Source organism: Varanus komodoensis, unplaced genomic scaffold (assembly GCF_004798865.1).
Source record: "Varanus komodoensis strain SLA01 unplaced genomic scaffold, ASM479886v1 scaffold33, whole genome shotgun sequence".
Taxonomy (NCBI): domain Eukaryota; kingdom Metazoa; phylum Chordata; class Lepidosauria; order Squamata; family Varanidae; genus Varanus; species Varanus komodoensis.
The window spans coordinates 776,779-798,503 of NW_025335817.1; the positions used below are offsets into that span (position 1 = coordinate 776,779).

The window sequence follows — 21,725 nt, forward strand, 5'->3', positions numbered from 1 at the left end:
AAATGTCCTTGGATAATGACTTACAGCCAGTGAATTGCTTCTTATCCTTGGTTTGATTTAATTTGAACACCTGCAGTACAGATCGGCTTGGCAAGCCTTTTCTTTGTCTGGACTTAAAATACTATTTTTTCATATGGAATATGTCTATTAAAGCTTTTATTTTGATTATATTTTAATAGTTCCTAATATACGTCTTTGGTTATTTTTGTTTAAATCAAAGGCACAGAAATTAAATAAAAATGCTGGCAGAGAGTCAGTGGTCAATAACGTAATTGCAAAAACACTGGATCGCTACATGAAAATGAGCATGTTTGTCAAAGTCTCATTTGATATTCATCACAAATGACCAGCTTAAGTGAGGCTTGCCAGTACTTCCTCATTATTAAACCACCAATAGAAAATGAGCCTATTTAAATGCGTGGACAACATATGTCCATGCTGTTCCCATCAGCCAGGTTCAGGAGATCTTAAAAACCAGCCCCAAACGGGTGGCAAGCCTCTTCAATGTCCACAGTTTTTCTCTGGTCCCAATTAAAATCTCCTCTCTCTAACCAGTCCTCGGGAAGATTGTGATGCTTCCTAAGCCAGAATCCTTCTGAGACCAATCGCCATGGACCACTTCTCCAATAAAACTTTGCTATCCAGGGAACGGAATGCAACAGTAGTGTACCTGTGACCAATGCTTTTTTTGTAAGAAAAAAGGTGCCGGAACTCATGAAATTATTTACCTTTCATGCGTAGTCAATCACTGTACACACACCCACACATCAGTTGTGTAACGAAACATAATGGTTGCCACCCGCAGTAAGCTCCACACACGACCACACGACCAATCACAAGCCGAGCAGTGCCATCACAACCAGTGTGGACGAAGTACACATGCATCAGATTCGACACACAAGCAGCCCGCATGCACCATTTTAATGATTTTGCCGCCAACCTGCTATGCTCGACAGGGCGATTCAAATCCATGTGGACCAAACATCAAATTTTCAAAAGTTACTTTTAAAACTTGGAAAATCTGTTGAAAAAAGGTGCTGAAACTCTGTTCCGGTGCGTTCTATAACAAAAAAAGCACTTCCTGTGACCACCAGATGGTGGAGATAATTCAATAGAAATAGTTGCCTTCCTTTCCATCATTCCTGTCTTGGGAGGTTCCAGAGATGCATGGTTGGGTACCATCAGAGATAGAAAGCTTGACTAACTAGGCCTTTGGTGTATCAAGGAAGAATTTGCATTGGAATAACCTGTTCCTGATGTCATCTATGCAACAGAAGAACAAACCTGCTGCATCAGAACTGTGGCCCATTCCTGTATCCCATAACTGCCAGTCAGTTGCCTCTGAGAAGCTATATGCATGTTGAGCAATCTAGTCTTGCTCATTGTATGCCCCAATATATAGTATTTGATGGCATAATCCCTAGGTTTAAAAGTAACAGCAAAGCATAGCTTAGCATTATTCAAATGAGCCTCGGGTTTATTTGTATACTCTTCTCCTCATCCAGCACAATGAAAGGCAAAGATCAGAAGGGTTTGCTTCCATTTTCAATCTAACTAGTTTGTTATTACACATGAACACAGAACAGTGACTCATGTAAACTATAGTTCATTCAAACAAGCTAGGATGACTATCCATGGTTTGAAATTGGCTTGTTCAGACAAATCATGGTTAACACTGACCATAATTTGTTTGGATTGAACGTAACATTATACTACATTTAGCTGATGACAGAAGCAAAAACTTCCACTCTCCTCATGACCACTGTAAAGAAAGAAAAAAGCATAGAAGTCATAGAGAATGAGCAAGCCCCCTCCTCCTCCTCCTCGTCTAAATCCCTTTTAAACTAGGGATGCAAGAGAAGGTTGTTTTGGGCTTAAAAGACCCTTTAAAGCATGGTCTATCAATACAGGCAAAAATGCATCCTCCAAAATTGTTTGCAAAGAGTCAGATATCTCATTCCCAATACCAAATTCAAGCTCTGCCAATTTCCTAATTTGGATACATTTCTTCAATAAATCAAATCAGCCTCACTTTAGCCGATGGGGAAAATTTGTGTAAAATTTAGAAGATTCAAAGAAATTTTGGGAGCTTTGCATTAACTTTCAGTCTTGAATCCTGAATGTCCAGCCAACTCTAGTTTAAGGCGAGGAGTCTTTTGCAAAGCTAGTACCATAAATCGGTCAATATGTGAACTGAAATGAATTTTTAGGATCTTGCAAATAAAGGCTTTGTTTCACAGCATGTTGTTATCGTTTCATCTTCGTTGCTGCTTCAGCACCGGCATTCAATAGAGTGAATGGACTGGACAATATCTTAATCACCTTTAATTTCCAGTACTCAGAATGCCAAATTGATTTCTTTGGAGATGTGAGTCCATATGTTGAAAGTGCTTCCAGAATACAACATGTGTGTAGTTTGGAGCTGGACTGTGAGAGAAACTTTATACACACAAAGCCAGCATTTTTCCCAATTTTGGACACTTGCATAGTATGAAAATATTGTACCTTTTTCAGGTGCCAAATTGCAACCAATTATGTGTCTGGAACATTTTATACTGAAGCAAAGAAACCCTGCTGGGGAAAGGGATTCCCATTCCATATTTTTAAAATTAAAATCTTGATAGTTTTACATTGTGGAGAAGTGGTGAAACTCAAATACTTAAGGTGCAGTCCTACGGTTTGGCGGGTTTCCTGCTGTGACTTTGAAGGCCCTCCAAGATCACTGCAGGGACCCTCTTCTTCAAGGGGGCCTCCCCCCTCCCATTAAACCAGGGTAGCTCTTGCTCCCTTGCCATGGCACAGAAGTCAGAAGCTTGTCTCCAGACCTGAAAGAGGTGGGCAAACAGAGACACCACCCTTCTGCCAAGAACCTGGGCCGTTCCTCTGCCTCTCCTCCTCACAAGGAGGGGAAAACCAGCCATCCAACTGTTTTCAAGGATGAAGGGGATTCAGAGTCGATCCAACTCTCAGTACACTTCTCATCCTTTCTTGGATGCCTCGAAGCTCAGAAGGTTATGGGCACCACAAAGCATGGTGCCCTTCTGAGCTTTCCTAGTAAAACCTACCTGCATTTTCAAACTTAAACCAGCGTTGGAATTAGAAAAGGAGATGGCTGGAAGGCCCCAAAGTTACATCTCTAAAGTAGGACAGGGGGGATTCCTTCCTACGCCACTACGTTCAGTGCCTATTTAGCTTGGATGCTTTCTAAAATCAGTTCCAAACTACAAGCGATGTTTGTGGGACTTCCAATTCCTTCAATTCATCTGCCTCCTTGCATGTTCCCAATCTGAGCCCTGATAAACAGTGCCAAAGCACCATTTCAAAGGGGCCACAAATATGACGGCATTTAAAGTCTGGCTTTTCCACGTGGTTTGCTACTGACAGGTAGCGTTTTATTTAATGCAATCAGAGGTACAAGCCCATCAAGCCCCCTTTCTCCCCCCCACCCCCGCTAATTTTGAGCAGTATTTTATCTATGGTCATTACACTTTGGCAAAACAGAGAAGTGGAAAAGACAGAGAGAGCATAAACGAACCAACGACTGCGGTAAATAGCGCATGAGAGTTGCGGTGCACAAAATTTGGAACGAAAGCAAAGGGCAATTGGAAGACATTCCTAAAGCTTTCTTTCTGCTTTGAAAATGAGAACAAGTCGCTAGCATTCTTATCATGCATTCTTTGAGGTTGGCGTCCAAGTCGCTATTGTGTCTAAGCACCCGAGTGTATACTGACATGCAGAAAAAGGCTTAGATCATCCTGACTTTGAGAAAATTGCACACCGCAGATAAATAGTAATACAGAAGAATTTTGACTCTGTTCGCATCGCCAATGCAAATATGAGCAGGCACACGTTTGGTGTGTTAGAAATTTTCCTGAATTTCCAAATGTAGGACTGCATTGGAAAAATGCATTTAAACACACAGCCTGAAATCCACATTTTCCCCATTTGAGAACAGCAGCAGCAAAACCAGAATCAAATGAAAATGAGCTTCAATGTGATTTTGAGGCCATTTGGTCCAACTCAAAATCCTGATTTTCACATCCCTGCAGATAAATGTGATAAAATGTCCCAAGCATGTAATGTTGCCAAAGCAGAAATGTCCATTGAAATAAAGATTCTGCTTAGAAGCAGCATCCACAGACACAGAGGCATTCTCAGACATGTGTCAGTCGAAGACAAGCGTGTCCCCATGCCATATACAAAAGCACTGCTTTGAGATTACAGGGCTGGAATTATGTGCTCCTAGAACCCTCTTTGGAACTGATGGTCTGCGTACTGCATCGTCTGCTTTCTACTTTCCCTGTCGCACACCTTATTCAAAAGAGGAAGCCGTGTCTTCTACAGAGAAGCCTCCTATAATTTCATTTATATCGAACGTGCTTCCATAGCCAGAACCCACAGAAATTTCCTCCTGGGGCTGCTGAGTAGGAAGGGCACGCTTGAAATCCCTGTAGCTACTCTCTGTTCTCACATGAGATCAGATAAATGTGTCCAGGACACATCAGACGGAGCCAGAGGGGAAAAGAAGACAAGGCCAACCTCAGGGATCAACCTCATCCCTTATCAGGGACATGATGGTCATAACTCCCTTTGACCACCTTGTCCTAGATAGATGTCTCTCCTACAGGGATGCTGAACCTAAGCCCCTGGGGCTAAATCCCCACCCATCCCAATCTGGCTCTCTGGGACTCCCCCAGAAGGCCCTGCCCTCTCCCTGCCTCATTTTCCTCCAACCAATCGGTACTTTTAGGGCAATTTTCCCATTCCAACACCACTGAAAGCTGTAGGTAGAGAGGAATGAGAAACTGGTTGCAGGCTGCCATGACATTCATCGCAACACAGAAAAGCAGAGTTGGAGGGGGCCATGAAGGCCATCGGGTCCAACCCCCTGCTGGTGCAGGACACCAGTTTACACCATCCCACTCAGAGGGCTGCCCAGTTTCTTTTCAAATGTCTCTAGCATGGGTGAGCCCATGATCTCTCCAGGCAACTGGTCCCACTGAATCCTTTTTCCTTGCAGTGAAAAGGCACTCCAGTAAAACTGCAGAGAAGAAAATTTGCTGTGAGGGTGCAAGCAATCATGCCAGTCATCGGTGGGGTGGGGAGAACATATTTATTATCGATGGATTGAGTGATTGATTTCTATACTGCCCATTAACCAAAGATGGCTCTATCAATGGAGATGAGCCCAAGGGGGCAGAAATCTAAGGCAACCTGCAGACTCTGCTGAAATTGGGAAAGGAAAGAAGAACAAGGAAGCGTTCTAAGAAAGCATTAGAGAAGAAATAGAAAGAGGTTCCTGACTGGACACTGCAAAATGCGTCTGGCTTAACTTGCTGGAAATTTTCCAGGCTTTGCAGTGAGGAAATGCGAGCGGAGGAAGGAATCCATGTTGTGCCAGGAAAAGGCACCAATTGCCCTCCTGCCCTTTTCCAGTCATACTTTGAATGGTTTGCACGGGGAGGTTCCATGCCAGCCGTTGGAGATGTGTGCATTCATTCTATAGAAAGCACATATAGCTGGCTATTCTCCGCTGTCACACAACTGCCTGCTACAGAGAACAAAACCAGCCTGGTCTTCAGCACTGCAGATCACTTGGCACTGGGGAAGTTAGGGGTGAGTTGCTTGATTCGGATTAAGGAAGCTCTAAGAGCCCAATTTAGTGTGTAACGAGCTGGCTGCTAGAGTCATGTCTTGGCCAAGATCCATGCCAAAGGTTTTGCAGGTAACTTCTAAAGCGACGGGCAACTTAATGACTTCTGTAGAATGCAAAACTCACTTCAAAATGAAAAAAGTGCTTAAAGAAAACAGAGTTTGTGTGGAGCACGGAGAGACGTCAGACATAGCTCTGTGTCTGCACTCTGAAAGTAAAAGATGTATATTCACAGTTGAGGAGAAGCAGCCGTTTTATAAATATTATTGCAAAAATCCCCAAAAACCCTTCTGTGCTTTCAGTGACTTGACTGTACTTCACGTGGACGTGTGTTCGGGGCGTAGGGTTTGATGACACAGGGTTGTATCTGGTGTTGATCCACCTAGAGCAGACCTACCAAAGTAAATAGAAATTAGTTTACATCCCACTCATTGTAATGGGTTTACTCTAAGTGGGCTTAACATTCTATAGCATGCATTGTATGTATTTGCAGCATTGCAGTCAATATGGATGCAATATGCAACAATGCAAAAAAATAATTTTCTCTTATGCAGATAAGGGTCTTGAATGCAATGTTGGCATAGACTGTTATGAGTTGAGCTATTTTTTCTTTAAAAGCCTTTCTTTTCCAAGCATTTATTGTGTGCTCGGCATTCCCTATTCATGGCTGTTTGTGTTTTGTTTTTTAATGATTGCATGGCCCTCAAGTTTAATTCCTGTTTTTACACCATACTTCTAGTCAGCTTTTTGCCACCTTCTGTAGTGAAGTGATTTTGAAGGAAAAGACGAAACTTTGGGATCTCAAAAGTGCTTCTCCTGCCAGATTGTTGACCCCAAGCAGAGATAACCCTCCAACCATTCAGTCCAGTTTAGACTTGCATAAGTGCACCTTTGTCCATACGCTTTGAAGGAAGCTGGACTCACCTGTGATGATTTGAAGAAATCCGTCCCGTTCAACTGCACCGTGAATCTTTGCATATATTAAAAAAGAAGAAAAGTCAAGCGCATCTAACTTCTGTTCAGAACCATTTCCAGGGAAGAAGCACTTCTCTGGATTAAAAAACCAACCAGGGAAATCCATATTTCATTTTTATGATGTGAGCTGGCTAACCGGGCCAAAGAGGGTTTGTTACTGAGATGGCTGCAATCTTGCTGGACGATGAGGTAAAACAGCGAGAAGCAAGCCTGGATTTGCTAGGCCTGCCCTGGCAGATTCTGTCATGACGGGAGACGGACGGTGAGTTCCTTGGCGTGAGAAACAAGCTTTTAGTATGAGGTGTGTCTCAATGAAGACATTGCTAAAGAGACAGGAAACAGGTCCTCGCAAGGACCTGATAGCATAAATCAGATTCCCTCCGGATGAAGCACAGCAAATGGCATGCAGTGGATTGTGACTGGCCTGCCCTGAGATTTCATCCTGCCATGGTCATCGTTTGCGTGCTGACGACCTAAGATTCATGGTCACCATCTGCAGGATAGTTCTGAAATCAGCCTGAGAATGGGACGCCAGTGACGAGTTGGCTAAACGGCTTAATGGGGTCAGGGCCACACCGCTGCGTCCCGGGAGCTTGATGAGTCCAGAGGTGAATCTGAAGTGCAGCCAGGATGGACAGGAAAGGACACGGACATGTTGGTGATGACAGTCACAGCTGTTTACGATTATAGGAAGTTGCCCTTTATTAAGTTGCCCTGCTTTTAAATTTGCTCAATAGGCATGTTGTACATCATCAAGCATCTTTTCTGCCCACCTCCACTCTTTAGAGGATTTAACCAGAATTGTGCTCTGCTTGCTACTTGGGTAGTTTCTAAGTCAACCCAGATACTAATCAGGGCACCTTATTGCTAATGCACCCATGCCCCTTTGTTCAAATGAATTGGTGCTACTGTGAATTCTCACTCATGCAACTGAGCACCAGTCCTGCCAAAAGTGCAAATCTGGGCCTTAAGTCCACAGAATTTGAGTGCATTGGAAAGGAAAAGTGGGCTAGAAATCTAAGGAATAAAAACACAGAGGAACGCCACTCAAGTGTGGAGCTGACCAAGTAGCTTTGGGTCTGTCATGGAGTCCCAGCCTGGCCTTCCTTCCAGGTTCTTGCAAGAACAGGATGGAGTAGATGAGTATCCATAAGCTACCAGGAGTTCCTTGCAGGTAAACAAAAGGGGCGGGATAGAAAGAACCTTGCTCTGGACCTTCCCACTTCGCTTTTCCCTGTGCTGAGTTCTGTGCTCTTCTCAGCATGGAAAAAAGGACCAAAAGCTCAATCCATCTGCCTACTTGTGTTCCTTAACATTCTTCACGGGGTTATTCAATGGCACATTCATAAGCTCAGCTCCGAAACTCAGCATGCACTTGGCGCCAGTCCCAGTGTTTCCCCAACACTGGAAAAACACAACGGAATGGTTCCCTAATCCAACCACAGCATGGGCATTCAGCTTAGGGAGGAGAGATTAGCTGCATGCTCATGGCCCTTCACCTTCATTCTGCCTGGCATGGAAGGGACAGGAGAAGAAATGTTTGTGCCTCTCACAAGGGCTGCAATCAGGGAGGTGCACAGGAAAACCGTCACGGAAGAGCCGTAGTGCTGGCCAAGGTGGGAAAGGGAAAGATGTGCAAACTCCCACCCCACCCATTGCCCACTTCAGGAGACATTGCCGGTCTTAACAAGTTGTTTTTGCTTTCCCTGTCAGAGCACATGGATGAGGGATCTTGGCGTTGATCCCCCGCTCACCGTTGCAGCCTGCTTATTCCCCTGCCCCTCACTCTGGCCCAGACAATGGTGGCGGTGAGAAGAAGGCAGGCCAGTTCCCTGTCCCCTCACTCACTGACTCTGCACCTAACAGTCAAGCACCTGAGCTCCTGGATGAGGAAGAGGATGAGGCTCAAGAGCACCTGGCAGCATCTCTATTCATTTTCCTCCTATTCTGCCCAATCGCAGAAGGATCTTCAGCTACTGTATTGAAAAGGTCCCCTCAAGCCAAACAATCCATCAACTGCAACATAAAATAACAAAAGCTGAAACGGAATTCTAACAGCTTAAACATCCACGACAGGTTCAGACAGCTCAGTGCAATTTCAAGTGTTTAAAAGCCTCCGAGTCGTGGTGCTTAATTGCAAAGTTGGCATCAGCCAGCATCCTTGGGGAGATTGTTCCATAATTTGGGGGCTACCATGTAGAAGGCCCTTTCTTTGCTGCTACCAGCTGAACCTCCCTTTGGGGAGGGGGCAGTTGGAGGTAGACCCTGGATGTTGATCATAGTTCCTGGGTAGATTGCAGCCGGAGGAAGCCTTCCGTCAAGTATCATGGCCTCAAGCTGTATTGGGCTTTATAGGTTAAAACTAGCTCCTTGAGTCAGGCTTAAACGTGCACAGGCAACTAGCGCAAGCAGGCAAGAACCGATATTCTGTGTTCCGACCTTTGGGATGTAGTCATTGGTCTGGTTGCTGCATTTCATACAAGCTCAACTTCTGAGCTGTCTTCAAGGGCAACCCCACGTCAAGGGCATTGCAGCAGTCAAGCTTAGAGATTACCACAGCACAGGTGGCAGTGGAGGTAAGAAGGCAGACTCACTGAGAAAGACCATCCATGGAACGTGTTGTCTAAAGACACTCAAAAGACCAGAGCAGTGGCGGCAGCTACGAATCAGTGCAGACACGTCCCCTGATGGCTTCCGTGAGCCATGGGTGCCATGATGCGCCATCTGTCAGATGCAAGGAAATAAGCAAACAGCAGGTTGCTCTCCTTGAAGGGACCACAGGGAGGGAAAAATGAGCCAGATAGAAAATAAATAATTTAGGCCCCAATAGTAGCAATTAGGTGAAGCCAAGTGGCCAAATCCAATTAAATGCAGCCCTATTTTAATCTGTAATCAAGCCATTAAATTAGCTAACCAAGGGATTTGTTTAATTCTAGACATCATCCATAACATGCAATATTATTTCTTAAAATACCCCTTGATCTGAGATCATTCTTCTTTCCTTATTACACAATTCAGGTGAAGAGCTTAACAAAATTCAAAAGAAGGATTAAAATATTTCTTAGCAGAATGGGAAGCTGCAAAGCAATACTGAACACAAAGAGCAATTTAGCATACAAATTAACCGATGAGTCAAACCTGAGGGATGGTTAGACTTTTCCTCTGTTGATTATTTTTTCTGGATTTAACAAATTCTCTTAGTGGAAGGAAAGAACTAAAGAAGCTTTCAGGTGTCAAAATAATGCCCTTGAGGTTTCTGTAGTCAGCCGAAGGGAAGGGACGGGACGGGACGGGCTTTCCTTAAACTTTTTTGTTTTGCATCTATATGATAAATCACAGCCATTTGTTGACAGTTCTCATGTACATACTCACCTGGTCTTTAAAAATGTAGAGTTAATGTAGACACAGCAGCCTAAATGTGTGGATCTTTTGAGCATCTCCCACAGTGCTTCTAACTTGCCCATTCTTTGCTTGCCATGCCAATGTGGAGAAAGAGTGACAAAGCCGGCATGATTCTTGGCCCAAGAAACTCTGATTTATTTGGGTTCTCCCTCAGCATTTGGCCGCCAAGAAAAAGGATCGCACATCTTCTAGTAGAGGGTACGTCTGTTTTAAAACTTTCTGCTAGTAACTTATAGCCAGTTTTCTTACATTAAGTTTTGTTGAGGTACAAACAGAGCAAGAGAGCAGAGCTTGTAGCTCACAGATTTAAAACTGTCCTGCGAGGAACAGCTGCCTTTCCCGCAGACAGGAGGGATGAGTGATGCATGGAAAATCTCATGCCCTCCTCTTCCTCAAATTACTCATCCTCTTTCATGCTCAGGTAGCATTCCTCCACTGCACCTACGGCACATCTCCCAAGATTCAGCAGTCCTGACCAGGTTTCCCACTGACTCTGATGCCGAAGAAAGCACAACAAGAAATAGTCACAAATTGCCAACCATGCATTCACGCTCCTCTCATTACTGATTCCAAGTTCAGTTTTGCACAAGTTTGCCCCATGGACAGACACAGCCCTGCTGTACTCTGTAGAGAGAATTTGTACCTATTGAAACTTTTGTAGACATCTGGAAAGGAATGCATAAATGCCCAATTCAATCATGGTGCAGTTTGTGCAAAGTTTCTAACTGATCACTGCTGCATTTGTGCAGTTTTTGTTCTGTTCGGTTAAGGCACAATTTGTCTCCATCTCTGCAAAGTGAGCACTGATTGCAAATGTGGATTGGATTTGAGCACAGGATAAACGGTGAGACGATGTCTGGAGAATGGTCTCAAGCGCTACTTGCTTGCTCGTCCCTGGCCAGAACTGGATACGAGTGAGAAATTCTTGGTAATGCTAACTTCCCAAATCCATACTTCCTAAGGCTAAACATAAAACAGAGCACAGGTGCAAAAAATTCATTCTTTTTCAACATGTGTGATGCAGCAGACACACGAAAAAGTGTGCTTTCAAATCACTGTATACAAAAACACATGTATGCAAAATAGTAGAAGTAAACCAGTGAGTATCTCTAGGGAACTATGCACAAAAAAAAAAAAAAAAAAAAACCACTTGTGAAAATCTGAGTACTTAAAAGCGCACATATAAAAATGCACATGTTTGAAACATTATTTCGAACTGTGCACATGCAATTGAAAAAAAATGTGATCTAAAGACATACCCCGTTTTGTATGGACTAGAAAACAAATATATCACGAGCCAATGGGAAAATGGGACAGAAGAAATCTATCAGCAGGGAAATGAGGATATGGGTGAAATGGCGCTTGATACATCCACCCCATTCCTAGTCCAGGCTGTGAGGTCACCAGATTGTGAAGGTTTTTAAAAGTCTGTGCCTAGGATGAATGCAATCCAGGTGCATTATGCACCGTAGCTATCTCACTCCATCCTGCAAGATCATTTGGTAGGCAACAGCGGATGCCAAATGTCTGAACTGGGCCACAGTCCTAGCACCTGCCTCTTTTAACCAGCCTGCGTTCACTTTAATGGCCTTTCTTTCATACCACTATTTATTCACAAATACAAAAATGGATTAGCTACAGACACTGGGCCTCTTTAAATCAAAACAAATGTAGAGCAATCTTTTGTTAGCGTCTGAATCAATATTAGTCATATGGCTCAGGTTTCATTTAGAGAAGCTAAACATTGTTATCTTCCTCATTGCCTTGTGTTTTGCTTAAGATGCCAAAACACGATCATGCAGATAGTAAAAATGAGCCACATTTGTCTCCGTGCGAATGCAACACCTATTGTGTGTTTGTTTTTGTTAGTCCTTTTGCCCTCTCTGCAGTAATACAATGTGGAATTCTTGAGCGGAGATAATAAAAAGTGCCATTTTCTACTCTGGAAACAAATGTTCATGCAGTGACAGGTGAAAACTAACAATGATTCACCTTGCATTATTAAATGTCACAGGAGAACTGACGGGGGTTACAGAAAACTGATCTTTTAATAACGACCTTGAATGGAATATAAATAGTGTCAGAAACGTCTTAAGGGACAAAGTGAGGGAGAGGTTGCAGTTAGATGTAATGATGATTGTTCTCCTTATTTCTGGCTAAGTACCCCACCCTCAAAAGACTAAGGGAAAGTATTCACACTAGAAGAACAGATACACAGAGAAATTCAGTTCAAGCAGGTGTGAGAAACTTCAATCCATGGGCCAAAAACTGCCAACCGCATTGCCATCTAGCCCTCTAGCATTTTCCAGATGGGTCCCACCCCTTCCCCAGACCACCAGCCGTTTAGTGGCTTCCTAAGCGTTCCACATTTTTCCCACCTTCAACACAGCTGGCATGTTTGTCCGAAGGGTTACTTACTAGTGGGATGTGCTTTAAGCTTGCATTTTAAGGATTTTGAGCCAGTTCCTTTAGCCCTTGGGCCCACCCATGACTGGAATGTTGCCCCTGAGATCTTTTTAGGGAGAGAACTGAACTCCCAGGTGGGAAGATGTTCTGCATTCCTGGCTGAATTGATCTATGTGCATTGCAAATATTGCTCTCTGTGGACGTTTGAGCCCCCAGCCAACACAAATTAAATATGCTTTGCATGAATTATACGGGTGTGGTGACACTAAGCAGTCTGTCTTTCTGAAGCACAATGGACTTTCTGCCCATTTCTGATCCAATGACGGGAACTGGGCTGAGTCAGGGTTTTCCCCACGGACTTCCATCTTTAAGATGGGCCATGGCTTACGCGCTAAAAAAATGCTAAGGAAATGTGTGAACATTGCATTACTTGTAAAACGTGCGTGCATTTATGCAATTGACCTATGTTTATACAATTTATGCAAATGGAGCTAGAACTGTGTAGTTTTCAACTACCAGTTTATGCATCAGCATGTCTGTGAGGGTGGAAACCAAGAGAAGGGCTTCCCCAGAAGATCTGAGAGCCTGCACAGACTCATGGGGGGGAATATGGTCTTTCAGACAGCCGAGACCCCAGCCATATGGAACTTTATAGGTCATCATCAACCCTTTGCTGTGCCTGGAAACAGCCTGGGAGACAATGAAACTGTTTCAATGGAGGAATCGTGTGCTTTCCGTATCCAGTCCCAATGAGCAGTCTGGTCACTGCTCCCAACCACCTGACGTTTGCAAACATGCTGGTAAACAGCATTAGTTGAAACATACCCTTGCCCAAATATTGTAGGATTCTGGATTCTGCCAAGTCAACCACCAGTCAACAGTATCCAATTTTACATAGTAGAGGTGATGAAATGCAGAACCTGTTAAGATCAGAAACTTGGCAAGTTTTACTAGACATCAGGGAGGAGTGAGACACAGAGACAGAACGTAAACTCCTATTAAAGTGTTAAAATAACAGTGAAACAACATTTAAAGCATCCAATGCGCTCACAGTGTGTATCTCTGATGGGATTGTTTCCACTGTGCACCTGAGGAAAAGAGCCCGTCATTTGGGGTGGGCCCTTCATAGCAACTATGTCTGAGGCAACCTTAACCATTATATTATGGTTTTTATTATATATTAATATTTTTATTGTATAATTTGTTATATTTGTATATTTTGTTTGTTGTGAGCTGCCCCGAGGCTTTGTTGCGAAGGGGGTGGCATAAAAATGTTTTAAATAAAATAAATAAATATTCTTCAGATCTTCAAGCAAATTGGTTCTGAAGGCTCAGACCTTGAAGGACAAGGTTTGAAGACTCATCTGCTACGCCGAGATGAATAAAATTCATCCCAAACTGTGCCCACAACATGTCAAAATGTTGGGCATGGAAGGGAAAATAAATTGAAACCGGCTTTCTTGAATTTTGCCATTTCCATGGGCAAGTGTGTGTGTTTCCCCCAAGCTCCACTAACTATGCTTTTTTCGGCTCCTACCTGTTTAATTTCAGCCACTTAATTGGAAGCATATGAAACACCCGTCCAACTTACCTGTTTTTGCTTTTTCTTGAATAAAGAGAAAATGACAGAAATGGCTCCGTTGTTGGAAAGGGACCAGTGAAAACAAGTGCAGCCCAGAAAGGAGTGGCGAATTTTGCAGCTGTGCGAATTATTTACAAATCCTTCAGGGTCCTAGAAGAAGTGGGATATGAAGTGCAGAGGAAGCGGGTTTCTGCACTTCGGCTGCAAAGGAGATGCTCCAAAGTCAGTCATCATGCATTTAACCCGCTGCATTAATGCACCCATTGTCCCTGGTTGGGAAAATGAGAATTTGATCAATGCAACATAGAACATTTTATGGGCTGTTCTACTGCAGTTTCTCCGGGGACTGGCAGCATTTTCCAGGCTTTCAGACCAGGGGAGTTGCCAGGATATCAAACAGGGACCCCTTGCATGCAGACTGCGTGAGCTCCAGCCTTTCCTCATATTTTGGGGTCATCAATAGGGCTCCCATCAATGGGACAACTGTATCAATAATGACAGCTGGACATTTTCCAGGTCTTGCCTCGCAAAGTATTTTTGCTCAAGGCTGCTCCCACTGAGTCCATTTTTGGGTGATGTGAAGGCTCCCCTTAGGTTTAGTACGACAAGGAAGGCCCCGTCTCATTTTCCTCTGGGCCCTAAAGCAAGGGAAGGGAAGGCGGAAGACCATCAGCTGGGTCTCTGCATTATGCATGGACTCCTACCTTCAGAAAAGGCAAGAGTGTGACCTGTTTTCACTCTGTTCCACAAAAGTGTGAAGTTCGGTATTAAAAAAATAGTTATCCCATCGTTCAGCCTTCCATGTTTTCTACCTTTCTTGCTATGCTAATTTTCTGAGGGCTGGTATCCAGGAGCTAATGTTGGTAGAAATGAGTTCTGATAGATTTTTCTCCACTCAAGGGCAAGAGAAAAGCTCCCCCTGTCAGCTGCTTCAAAAGTGATAGGAAGAAGGTTTGGTGCGCCAAGAACTGGGCCTCCAGTACAAATTCCCCCTCAACCTTCTGATGAAGGATGGGTATCAACTATGCCTGATTCATAAGCTCTGGCATGGGTTGCAGGGGCTGAATGGAGGAAGGATTACATGGCCAGTGTTCCACAATCTGGCATCTGTGAGCCTGCGCTTTTCTATTTTCACACTGCTCCTTGTTTTGCCCCGCTCACCACCAATTTTGCTTGATTGTTCTGCTTTTCTTCTCCTTCTCCTTTGCTGGTCATGGGAAGCACCCCAACATTCCAAGGAACAAGAACATTCTTACCCAATCCAACTGAGCAAACCAAAACCACCTGACAAGAGTCCTTTTGGCACGCAAGCCCACAAAATCACAGTGCGCATCTGCACCAAAAGCCGGCCTCGCTCTTGCTTTCTCTTCTGAAACCCTTCAGCTGGTACCTCTCCGAGCTACAATATAAATAACGAGCTGGCTGCATAAAGCATAGAATGGCTGTGAGTAGCAGGTTTGATCCTGCCAAGAAGCAATGAAAGATCTCTGAAGCTCACTCATGTTTTCCAGCTAATCAGTTAACGAAGGTTCCTCCTCTCTCTAGGGAGAAACACAATACTCTGCTCCAACACACCCTCTTCACAGTCGCCTGCTTTCTTCTTCTAACAAGTAATTGAAAGGAAAGTTTAACGCTGCTTTCTTTCCATACCCGTGTATATATATTTAAATACTCCTATTTAAAGCTAGCAACAATGGGATAAGGACATAAGGTGCCTTATGAGACCAAGACCTCAGGTCCTTATAGTCCAACAGTGTCAACACAGACTGACAGCATCTTCTTGGGGTTTCCACAAGCGGTTTCTCCAGCCCTACCTGGAGATGTTGAAGACCGGGCATGAAGCCTTCCACATGCAGACCTGAAGCTCAACAACTGGCTCCACCCAGACATTTCCAATGGGATATTCCAAAGAGGAGGAGATGTTTGGTGACAACAGAGGATTAAACAGGCGTTTATGTGTCATTGTTAATCATATTGACAATACTGACAGATTGAAGAGAATGCTGAACAAGAGGAAACCTTGGTCCAATCTTGCACAACTCCTTATGCTCCAGGGCTATGTTCATGCTTCAGGAGAGGGGGGAAAAAGCCCCATGGAAATGACTAAATTCTGCGTCAACATTGAGACTGAAGAATAGGCTGAATATTGTCGAAGGTCCTCGACTTCATATGCCCTTATTTCAACTGTAGGGGTGTGCCTTAATCGATTTTAGCAGGCATTACGTTCAGTTTAGAGGGCTTATTAATTAATTCAGCAGACATTCCCAGCAGGTGTAGCATAAGCCTAATAAGCTCGTGCAAGGGACATGGAGACTGGGGTCTTCCCCCTTGAAAGCAACAACAACAACAACAACACCAACAACAGGATTCTGTGGGGAGAATGGTAAGGCAAAAATAGAGCGTAACTCCTAGCAGAATGCCAGTATTTCTGCCATATCGCAGAATAATTCAGCATTATCTTCTCTTCTCCTCCTGATCTTGAATTACTCACATGCAGCTTGGTAGCTTGATTGGATCTACCAAAACTGATCTTCCTGCAATGGGCTGCCTATCTTTTGGACAAAGTGGCAGTGTGGGATATTGTCCAAGTGTTCTGGATCCAGCACATGAGGAAAGATTCTCTGCCAGAGTAGGTCAAGGTCCTCTTTCTTCCAGGCTACATGTTTGCTGCTGAAGACTTCCAGACCTACGTTGAAGTCCGAAGGCAATTCAAAGCTAGGTTAGGCTCAGGTCCAGGCAGAATGTAAAGTCTGCAGGGAAAGGTCTCAGAACTAACAACAGATTTCTAGCAGAATTGATTAAGCAAAATTACTGACTTCATGATGTATAAAATGAGGTCTGGTCCAAATCTCATGGTTAACAGGACTGGTTTCTTTTAGTTTACAGTTTTTGGAAGGATACCAGGTAAACCTGCACTGGATTCAAGTAAGTTCTGATTTATGCAAATCCAAGCTGCAGTTTTTGCAGCCCAGCAGACGGATCTTTTACTTTTGGGTGGGCGTTCATGCAAATTCCCAACTGCACTAATATACATCAATGCTAATATACCAATGCTAGTGAATGAGTGTCAGTAGAACAAAATCCTTATACATCTATGAAGAAAATCTGATTGAGTGACAAAACAAAAGACGCCTGGCCATCTTCAGAACACACATGGAACAAAATCTGTGTATTGGAAGCCACCTTTCCCAACACATTAGAGCCTCGCGATAGGGAGCATAGAAATATAACGAATAACTAGCAAAAGTAAAGAATAAAAATGCTACGAGGAAGCAAGCAAGTGCCCTAACAGGCTTGTTTTTCTCCTTCACTTGTCTCGGAGGGAGCTCTGGGCGTGGAGTTTACCCTGCTGAATCTCTGGAGGAGGCGGCAATGTGCTGACGCAATATTTAAGGAGGTTGTTGATGTGGTATGGGACAAGCCACCATCAACAACCCCCTCCCGCAACAAGTCTGTCTTCTCACCCCATTGTCAGCAGCTGCTCATTCGCCATCCTCTCTTTCTCTTCACTGCTTGCTGCTTTGACGGCCAAGAGCTGGGAGGAAAAAGACGGCAGCATCTTGGTTGAATAAGTGGCTTACGCCAGGGAAGAGGATGAGTGACCCCACCCTTTGTCCATGGGTACCTGTTTGGGAGATGCCCAGGTATGCCTACGCTCGGCAACAGCCCTGCTCAGGGACCCAAGGAAGACCTTGCAGTTCCATGCTTCCCACCACCAGCCTGTGTGTTCCTAAGGGCTGAACTGCTCAAGCTGCAATGTGGGGAAAGTTCCACTGAGCTTGGTGCAGCAGGCACTGGGAATTCTGGGAATGCTCTCTAGCACCACACTTGGAAAATACAGTTGAAAGCAAAACAACACAACAGCTGTTAATTACACACATCCAAAGGTTTCTAAAAGGTAGCGACAGCATGAGCTACCAATCAGTCCAAGTTGAATCAATCTCAAATGTACAAATGCAGTCATGGAACTTTGAATATAAATGTTCAGATTCCTGACACTGTGCCTTCCAATACACTTCATTTGATTCAGATATACTATATGAGATGTCAATCAATATTTAACGAAAGAAAAATCTGCTAAGAATAAACTTTCAGCGTAATAACTGAACACTGAATCGGTCAGATAATAGGCAGCATTCTTGTGTACATAAAGGATTAGAATATAAACTGTGAACTCTTATCCCAAGGAGCTTTAGAAAAGCATAATTTCCCATAACAGAATTCAAAGGTGAGGAGCCAAAATCTCAATTCCAGAACTGGAAAATACACTTTGAATTTAAATAACTATCACTTGGCCAGACAAGGAGATGGATTTAACATTTTGGGATAAATACATTCCTGTGTGTTAGTTTTATGGTCTATTTGTGATTAATGAAGCATTAATTGGAAGAACTCCACAGTATTGTCTCAGGCATCAATTCAGCCTTTGCTATGCAACACCAAGAACCTCATGCAAAATATGTTAGACAAGCTGCCATTGCAAGAGGTGAGTCTTATTGTGCAGTTTGTGTGTTTTCATCCTGCTCCACCCTTTGGGCAGGTTAGGACTTTTAAACCACCAACCCCAAACAAACAAGGTAACCTACAAATGCATTGTGATCAGACAAACTGCAAAATCCCAACCTGATTAAAATATTGCATCTGCAAATCCCTTCTCAAGTTGAGACAAGAAAAGCACCAAAACCAAGATTAATGCAATAACAACAGCAACATCCAAGTTCCTTCTACTTTTGAAAGAGCAAACTGGCTGGTTTAACCTGCATCTGAGATATATTGGGGTGGAGTTGGCCAGCCAGTGATCCTCCAGGTGGTGTTGCTGGAGGACAAACGGGCGATCGGAGCAAGTCTCACTTTCAGTCACTGCTCCGTTGTGCCATTTTGCTAGAGCGAGGTGCAAACACAAAACGGGGGATCCAACCTATGAAGGGCCATGGAACCCTATTCAGAGAATCCTGGCCATCTTGAACATCTCTTGTTTATCCCCATCTGACTAGAAGTCAGATGTAACCCTGCAAAAAGAGGGGATGTTTGGACCTGGGAGGACAGGACCTCTTCAGCTGGACAGTAGATGGAAGGGCTGATTGGCCAACGCTGAGAGAAGGATCCGGCTTAGCACGATGGTCACGACAGAAGTGGACATGAGGCGTTCCAGATGAGCCATGCATGTTCGCCTCGACACGGGGGTTTGGACTGGAGCGGGGGCTCTGAGACCCTCTCACCCTGTACAGTTCCAGAGACAAGAGAACAGGAGGGATGTCCGTAACATTGGCCAGGATGTCTCCAATTTTATATTTAATTGTGTTGACGATTTTATTTATGTTTGTAAGCCGCCCCGAGGCTTCGGCGAATCGTGCGGCATATAAGTTTGCTAAATAAATAAATAAATAAATAAAAAGCTCAGATTTCTGGACCAGTTCACGGGAATGGCCATTGGATTAGAAAGCACAATATTCTTTTCCTTGAGTTCAAAGATAGTTGCAGGTCCCAGTTTTATTTGTTTAAGACTGGCCTTGATGTAAGCATGCTGTGGCATTTCACGAAAGGAACGATGCCAGAAAACAGCATCATGTCTGTCCTAAAAAAAGAATCAGGCCCATGTATGGGAACAGAAGGTGCCTCCGCTTTCCCAGAAGTTCAGCAGTCTCCAGAGTTCCTGTAACTTTGCCCGTGCCAATGCCAAGGTGGATGTGCGTGTTTTAAAAAAAGAAACCTGTCACATATGATTCCCTTTAAAGCTGATGGTCCCACTCAGGGGCCTCTAGTGCACCAAATGCATCTCTTCTCCCACACCAACCCCAAAACCAAATGTTCTCATGGCTGCTCTTCCACCCAGCTGAAAGCCAGGACTTTGCTTGCACCATTAAGGCAGGCCGTATTTCCTGTTTGCACAAGTTGCGATCGGCTGTGGGCTGTGTGTGTGTGTGTCTGTGAGAGGGGGGGGGTGGGGAGAGTTGGTTTTCTGCTGCATTACATACACAATGCAGATAACAATACAGCTGATCTATACAATGAAACTGAGAATTCCCACTTTGCACTGCAACCGTATTTTTTGTGGAAGCCACTTCACAAAGACCTTTTCAGCTAGCGCTGCGCATCTGTAGAAGGAAAGCACAGTAATGCCCAGCGTCCCCAGAGATGGAGGGTCAGCCTCTTCCTTGTGTCCGCTCAGAACTCTGGTGACTTATTCCCATACTAATCTGGGAACTACACAGATTAGTATGGGAATAAGTCACCAGACACATCTACACACCTCTGTACGGACTACACACCACATACCAAACGCCATTTTCTCAAGAGATACCAGTGGGGCTGCCCTTTGTCAGTGCCATATATTTCCTTTTGTCCAGCACTCTTTAACACACTAACCGAAATCTGTAAACACACACACCAAACGGGACTGAGTTGTGTTGCTGTTTGGCTGCTTGCTGCTCTAGTGGCACTTGCGCCTCTTGGTTTGCTATTTGACCCCTGCCTGTAGCATCTCTCTGCTTGGGGAGCCCCCGGGCAGTACACCCACCTTGGGTCCCTCTCTCCATGGGGGCCACCGCTAGGAGATGTTAGTCTTTGCTCTCTTTCCCATCACAGGCTGGCTCGGCCAGCGGGGAGCCTGTGAGTGGGAGAAGCGGGGGACCTGCCTTCTCACGCACCACCTTGTCCAGGCCAAGGTGAAAGGCTGTGCTCAGGCAAGCCGCAGCAGGGAAGAGAAGGAGCAGGTCCAGGGGGCCACGGACTTCTGCTAGGATGCGGGCCTTCAGGGGGTGCCCAGCCATGCCTGCCCCAGACCCGGGGCCTGATCTCCACCCTCATACTGCCTTTTTATAGAGCTTTGTACACTGCGCGAGAATCCCTTCTGAATTGTGGTTGTAAATGTAGCTCGATTCATAAATTACGAATTACATTTATTTTTCTGGCTGTTTTGGGCTAAAAATAAATGTCATCGCAATGCACAGATTGCAAAATGGGGCAGGGAAGTAAAGGATGAGCGACCCGTGAATGTTATTTGCAACAGAAGCTTGCAACGCCCATTCGGGTGCAGAGAGCACTTGCGATACATGTTTGTAAGCAATCCAGGTGATGCATTAAGAAGCCCATGAAATAGCTAGGAAGAGAGGAGCATCTCATGCTGTTGCTCAAAAGATGGCACCCTTAGAGCATCCTACACCTGGGGAGTGGGCACCATGAAAAAGGCCCCATCTTTTGTTGCCATCCTCAGAACCTCTCTTCTTGATGTTAGTGGTCAGGTAGCTTCTAGCCTCTGACATTAAGTTTCCTTCCGGAAGGAAACAGAACTTACCTAAGTAGTTGTTGCTCTTTGCCATCTCCGTGATGTTAATTTTAGTTGCCCCCTCTGGTATCTCAACTATTTTGTGGTACCCGAGGTTGGTCAAGGTGTGCTTGAAGACTCCCGAGACAACTTTGCAAGCGGTGTTGTCCCCTCCGCAGATCCCGCATTTGTCCACCACCTTGTCGGAGCCAAGATAGTCATCACAGCCAATGCTCTGTTACAAAGGGGGAGAGGAAAGCAGGTGAAACAAAATCAAATGCATTATGCATCAGGGTGAAGCAAATACAGAAGGCTCATGGTTCAGAGCTGACAGCTACAGATGTTGGAACACAAACCTTGGGCTCATATAGCAACAGTAATGAAAGCAGGTGTGATCCCAAGTACTTTGGTGGGGGACCCCTTGTCTCAAGAGGCTGGAGTTC

General features: G+C 44.5%; 1 protein-coding gene across 3 annotated transcripts in view; it reads right to left on the reverse strand.

The window, feature by feature from the left end:
• THSD4 (thrombospondin type 1 domain containing 4) overlaps positions 1–21,725 on the reverse strand; it is a 121,258-nt gene that overhangs the window by 42,608 nt on the left and 56,925 nt on the right. For all 3 annotated transcript variants that reach the window (XM_044438993.1, XM_044438994.1, XM_044438996.1), the window contains exon 2: positions 21,313–21,517. In XM_044438993.1, coding sequence (XP_044294928.1) covers positions 21,313–21,517 — 205 coding nt within the window. The remainder of the gene's footprint in view (positions 1–21,312; positions 21,518–21,725) is intronic.